The sequence below is a fragment of the Trypanosoma grayi genome, assembly GCF_000691245.1.
Source record: "Trypanosoma grayi strain ANR4 Tgr_933_V1, whole genome shotgun sequence".
Taxonomy (NCBI): domain Eukaryota; phylum Euglenozoa; class Kinetoplastea; order Trypanosomatida; family Trypanosomatidae; genus Trypanosoma; species Trypanosoma grayi.
The window spans coordinates 586-6,310 of record NW_008826552.1 but is presented as its reverse complement, the minus strand read 5'-3'; the positions used below and the strand labels follow the sequence as shown (position 1 = coordinate 6,310).

The 5,725-nt window shown below is 51.8% G+C and overlaps 3 protein-coding genes across 3 annotated transcripts; all 3 read left to right on the top strand.

Annotated features, from left to right (window-relative positions):
- Nucleotides 1–543: 543 nt before the first annotated feature.
- On the top strand, nucleotides 544–1,662 carry DQ04_09331020 (glutamine-dependent carbamoyl-phosphate synthetase; the record flags this gene model as incomplete). The annotated part of the gene is made up of 1 exon (XM_009315903.1): nucleotides 544–1,662. The coding sequence occupies one exon, from the start codon at nucleotides 544–546 to the stop codon at nucleotides 1,660–1,662; it is 1,119 nt and encodes a 372-aa protein (XP_009314178.1).
- A 327-nt stretch (nucleotides 1,663–1,989) lies between these two features.
- DQ04_09331010 (putative dynein heavy chain) lies at nucleotides 1,990–3,474 on the top strand (the record flags this gene model as incomplete). Its single annotated transcript, XM_009315902.1, has 1 exon — nucleotides 1,990–3,474. One exon carries the CDS (start codon nucleotides 1,990–1,992, stop codon nucleotides 3,472–3,474), a length of 1,485 nt encoding a protein of 494 aa, XP_009314177.1.
- Nucleotides 3,475–3,901: 427 nt separating this feature from the next.
- Nucleotides 3,902–5,089, top strand: DQ04_09331000 (hypothetical protein; the record flags this gene model as incomplete). The annotated part of the gene is made up of 1 exon (XM_009315901.1): nucleotides 3,902–5,089. One exon carries the CDS (start codon nucleotides 3,902–3,904, stop codon nucleotides 5,087–5,089), a length of 1,188 nt encoding a protein of 395 aa, XP_009314176.1.
- Nucleotides 5,090–5,725: the final 636 nt, after the last annotated feature.

Genomic DNA, 5,725 nt, shown 5'->3' with positions numbered 1-5,725 from the left:
AACACAACAGATGTCCCATGTTCCCTTCTCATCTTTGACGCGATGTGCCGCACGCCATATGTTGTTTACCTGTACCTGTCTGATATTTTTCGCTTTTAAAAGGGTTGTATTGTTTCCCGTGGCGCTTCAGGTGCTGATGATCCATGATGCGTGTGGAGACCTGCGGTGGATTTTGCTGTACTAGAGGGTTTTCTTTAATTGAGATGCTGTGAATTAGTTGAGAAGAGTTGCTGATTTTTTGTTTGTCCTGCAAGCTGCTGTCTTATGTTAACCTCTATTTCGTTTTTTTTTTTTGTGTTTTTCTGGCGGGGAGCTCCTACTCCCAGTGTGCTAATGGTAGGCAGTACAAGATCAAATTGGTGTTGCCTTTATGTGCTAGTGGTGTTTGCGTTTTTTGCATGGATGTGTATAGAAACCGATGATGATGCAGTGGCGCATTTATCCCCATCGTGGAGGTGGTGCATTCGTCATATGGGGCTCTATGCAGATCCACAGAGTCTTGTTAAGTTCCAATGGAGAAGAAACCCCTGCGGTTTTCGCATAATGGGCGTCAAGGGGTTGCAGCAGGAGGTTTTATTTCGAGAGCCGGAAAACCGTCTGTTTTTTATTGGAGACAGTGTTTCCTACAGGAATTTTGGCTTCACAGTGAATTTATATTTGCCGTTCTCTGAAATCAATGGGTATGAAAAAATAATGCACGTACCGAATCATATTAACATGTCAGTTGTCATTCGGGAAGATGAGCTGGTGTCAATGAGCATAAAGAACTACACAAGGATTGATCCAGGTTTAGATTTCTCGTCTGCTAACATTGCGAAGGCGCGGAAATCCACTGTACATTATGTCAAAATTCGCTACATCAGTCTATCGGTGCCAGTGGTAACGGATGCGATTGAGCAGGCGGAGGGTGGTCTTGTTGTGTTGTATTTTGGCACGTGGGACTTGAACTGGCAGATCAATGCTAGGGAGCGGGTTCCATACTTGAACGGACCCATCCGGCACCTTCCTACTGCCATAAGCTACTGGACGAAGCACGTTCAGAAACTGATGGAGGCTATCCAGCGTGCATTGGAGCGGTTACCAGTACACCGTCGTCCGTTGATTATGTTCTTCGAGCAGCTTCCGCTCAACTGTCTTGCTGGACGGTTTGTGGGACGAGCAAACCGATTTAAGAGGTGTGAAGAATTCACGGCCCCTGTTGTGGTGCCTTTGTATCGTCGTGTACTTGCAGCGATGGCGTGGCACCTAAATATTCCTGTGGTGCCCACGACGCACTTTTTCAAGAATGATTATCAGTACTGTAAGCTTTCTGACGGTGTCCATCTTGATCCTCCATGCATGATAACGGCACAGCAGCATCTGTGGAATGCATACCTGCTTATGCGGAGAAAACATGTGCTGCAGGGGCTTCCGCCAGAAATTCAGCAGCTGCCGGACGCCATGAGCTTTGTGGACAATGAGTCCTACACGAAATGGATGTCGCGCATCGACAAGCTTGAGGAGGCCCACGTGGAGAGGGGCGAGGTATTCCAGCTGAATGGTGCTACCGCCGCTGTGACCGCACTGTGGATGATGATGTTAGTGCTCTCGGTGGCAGCATTTATCTTCAGCCGGGGAGACCGGTGTGCCCTGAGGGGGCGCCAGAGCGCCTCTGAAGGATGATGGCAAGGAGTAGTAATTTAGAGTAAGTGGCTGAATTTTTCGTTCGTTAATGTGAATCGCTTCTGAAAGGCATGTTCTCTTGACTCTCTAGATTTTTCTTTGCTGAATCTTGCGTAACTCTTCAGTACTGGATGAAATGTCCAGATTTCTTTTGAAAATGATCGAAGCATCTCTGTTCTGGTGCTTTGAGAGTATACGCGTTGTAATGATATTGTTTCACCGACGTATTTATTTGTTGTTGATGTTTTTTTTTTTTCTTCTCCTATTTCCCCTGTGCGGCCACGCTTCTATTGTGGGTGGCGAGGTGTCGTGCATATCCACGTGCAGATGGGCGCGGCGCGAAGCAAGCCGGTGCGTGAGGCGCCTGTGCGGTACGTTGCGAAGCAGCTTCCCCGCGTGGACAAGACTCCTGTTGAGCAACAGTTCAAGAAACCGAACTTTACCGCCCAGGGTATTAACAAGCGCTTCGATGACGTAAACAACGAGCCACTCATGTACGTGGAGACATCGAAGGACGCGAGCAGCACAGAGCTGACCGATCACACGGCCCCGCGGTGGTACCTCAACACGTATATGGAGATGGTCGACAACCAGCGTACAGACCAGGTCATCATCACCGGCAACCTCCCGCTTTCATGGGAGCGTGATAAGTTTGAGCCGTATGCGTTGGTGCGTAACCGCATTGACGATGAGGATGTGAAATGGGTGCTTGCCCCTGAGCAGCGCAGCAGAAGTCTGGACGCGCTGTTGCCCTCCACAAAGCTGGAGCGAGGCGTGCTGCAGGATATACTGGACACGGTAGAGCTTCCCCGTAGGCAATACCGGAACTACAAGGGAAAGCTCCATAAAACCATCGAGGATGCCAACACACACCTTGCGGCACGAAAAGAGCAAATTGAGAGGGCCCGTGAAGCAGAGATCTTGCGAAAGATTGGATACAGCGAAGAAGAAGTGATGCGAGAAGAGCAATACCTTACTAACCGACCACGCGGTGTTAAGGCGCTGGATGAGTTGGGTGTCAGTTTGCGGGAACGCAAGCGAAAGGAACGTGCCACGCAGATGAGCGAGATGGAGGACATGCTGGAAGAGCGTCTCACTGAGCAACTGGAGGCTGGCGAGGCGACATTCACAGAGGCGGAGCTTCTTCAGAAGCCTGAGGAGCTGTGTATCAAGCCGAAGCCGTACGGCACGAGGCGGCAAGTGTACAAGCATATTTACGCCGCCGATTTTGGAAAGGATGGCCGCAATCAGGCAAAGTTTCAGTGGTGGCTCGACCGTACGCGTCGGATCAAGCGTGCGGTGGACACCATTCACGGCGTGCCGGTGTACAACGAGCGGCTCTCAGCTAATGAGGAACAGACACGGAAGCAAATGCGCGAGGCCGCCGAGTTCAACTTTGCACTCTCGCAGGCACAGGGAGCAAAAGGATTCACCGATCCTCGTGGTCATTACGACGAGTTCATGTCTGTACTACGGCAGAACAAGGACCTGAACGACGACAGCCGCGTCGAAGTGCACGAGGACGATGTACTGGAGAACGACGTCTTCAGGTTTCCCCACACGAGGGGCCACGGCCCTAAGCCGCCCCCGAAAAGGTTCCCGGACAAGGACGAAAGGCCGGAGAGAGTCTGCACCGACGTGTACAGGCTTCACGGCGACGAGGAGGCTGCACAGGCGATTCAGGAGGGGGTGAAGGCGGCCGAGGAAGTCTACAAGAAGTACGCGGCAGACAAGTGTGAAGCAGAGAAGTTGTCTGAAGAAGGGAAGGACGGCATTCAACCGCCAAATTTAGACCCGCCCCAGTCGAAATAGTTGTGTAGATGCTCCTCTACATGTCATTGCGTGTGAGCGTGTGATTCTTGTTTTTTTCGCATGGAGTCCAATCACATGCGTGTGTATTTGTATGTGTGTGTGTGCGTGAGAGAGAGAGAGGGGAGGAGGAGGAGGAGGAGGAGGAGGGGTGTCTGTAGCCTCATGGCAGAGTGGGGGAAAGAGGAATTTCGAGGGTGGAAGATGTCGTCGATATCGAGGTTGTGCTGCCCGTTTGCAATCTTGCGACGCAAATGCCCAAGTGGGTGTGCTGGCTTTCTGTTTCGCCTGCAGCGATGCTTCTCTTTTTTTGCCTGTCCTTCCAACACACCAACACTTCCACATAGAGAAGAAAAACAAAGAACGCAAAAGGGAAATAAGCAACAGCAAGAATCACAAATACAAACAGGAAGCCCAGAGAAACTTAAGAATGGAAACAGCGGAGTTGGTCAACACGCTCCTAAAGGCCGAGGAGGACTGCCGTGTGCTGCGAGATGACGTCGCCACGCTCGAGAAGTCTCGACGGTTCAAGCTGCAGGATGTGTCGACTATCACCCCACCGCCGACAGAATCTGGGTCGATCTCGAAAGCCAGCAAGGGCCGCACACTGCTTCTCCCTATCGAGGCTGTTGGCGATCTCAACAATAAGGCAGGTGAGGTGACCCTGCTCGTGAGGGAATACAAGAAGCTGCTAGGGGAGCAGAAGCAACTCGAGTCTATTTTGGAGGTTTCTCTTGCCAAGACCGCGGAGGCCAATGAGGAAAACAAGGAGTTGAAGAAACTCATTGGGTGCTCAAACGGTGAGCCGGTGACACACGTGAAGGATGCCACCGAAGCTATTGCATACGCCAACGGCCTGAGGCACGATGTGATGAAGGCCCTGGTGGAACGCGATGGTGTCAAGGTAACACTGAAGCGGCAGACGGAATGCCTGCGGAAAATCGCGACGGAGCTGGTAGGCACTAGGAACCTAGAGGAGTTGCGCGAGGAGGCGGCGCAGCAGCTAGAGAAGAAGAGGCTGGAGCTGGAAAACATTCGTGACGAGACCGACGCGATGCGGCGGCTCTTGGGACGGAAGGACAAGATGCTGGAGAAGGAGGTCCCCATCGACGAGGTGGCCGTTGCGCGAGCTGCTGAGACCGATCGCCGTGTTGTGATGCACAGGTTGGAGAAGGAGCAGAAGAATGTGCGCCTCAATGAGATGGCGGTTCGCCACCGAGCACTGCAGATTGCCAAGCTGGAGAAGCGCATCGAGATGATAGGCGATGCTGTTGGAGGAGATGAGTCAGCCGCCGATGAACGAGTGGACGCCGAGCTGGTAGAGCAGCTGAGGAAGGAGATTCTCTCACTGGGTCGCGTGTATCAGGAGTGCGGGGCTCGGCTCGAGCTGCTTGATGCGGACGTCTCGGACTTGGACCGTCGTGCCACCGGCCTTACACGCACAACAGCAAACGTCAAAAAGGAAATGCGGCGTCTGGAAAAGGACCACCGGAAGTTCACGAATTTCCAGAGGAAAGAGCTCGAGGTTGAGCAGGCCGCCACGGAGCAGGAGATCCGAGATATTGAACGGGAAGTTGAGATGCTCCGCAAAGTCACCGCATGTAATGGAAGGAAGTAACCACGCCCCCGAGCGTACATCAGATCGCAGAGTTTTTGTTTTGTTTTTTTGTTTGTCATCATTGCATTTTGTGTGTCCACTCTAAAGGGAAAGCCATGCAAATGACGTAAATAGAAGTGCTCACGGGAACAGGAACGGCCCTGGGGGCGTTGTATGTGTGTGATTCACCAACAAAAAAAAAGGATTGGGGACTGGAAAAGGGGTCGCTCGCCTTGGCCGTCGCAAGCCAACGTGTATACGTGCGTTCAACTGTTAATCGGGGTACGAATCCTGGGGAAACATAGTCGATACCTAAGGGAGATAGGAAAGAGGGGGAAAAAGAAAAAGGGCAAGAGGGAAAGAGAGAAGGAACGCTGATGATGAAAAAAGAACGCAAAGGGAAAAAAGTCGGTGGACGCAAGAAAGGATGTGCCCACCCTGTGCAACAGTCTCCTCATCCAGTAAATAGTCGATGTTATCTTCCAAAACGCCCCCATCTTTCGTCCACACGCAGCACCTGCATTACCAAAAAAAAGAATCGAGCGGGCGATCTTACGGAGCCTTGCACGAAGGTCTACTAGGGTACTTTCCTTCACACAACACGCTCTGACTATCTAGTTCACTGTTTCGTATCCTTGTGCAACCTGTCTGAAAGAT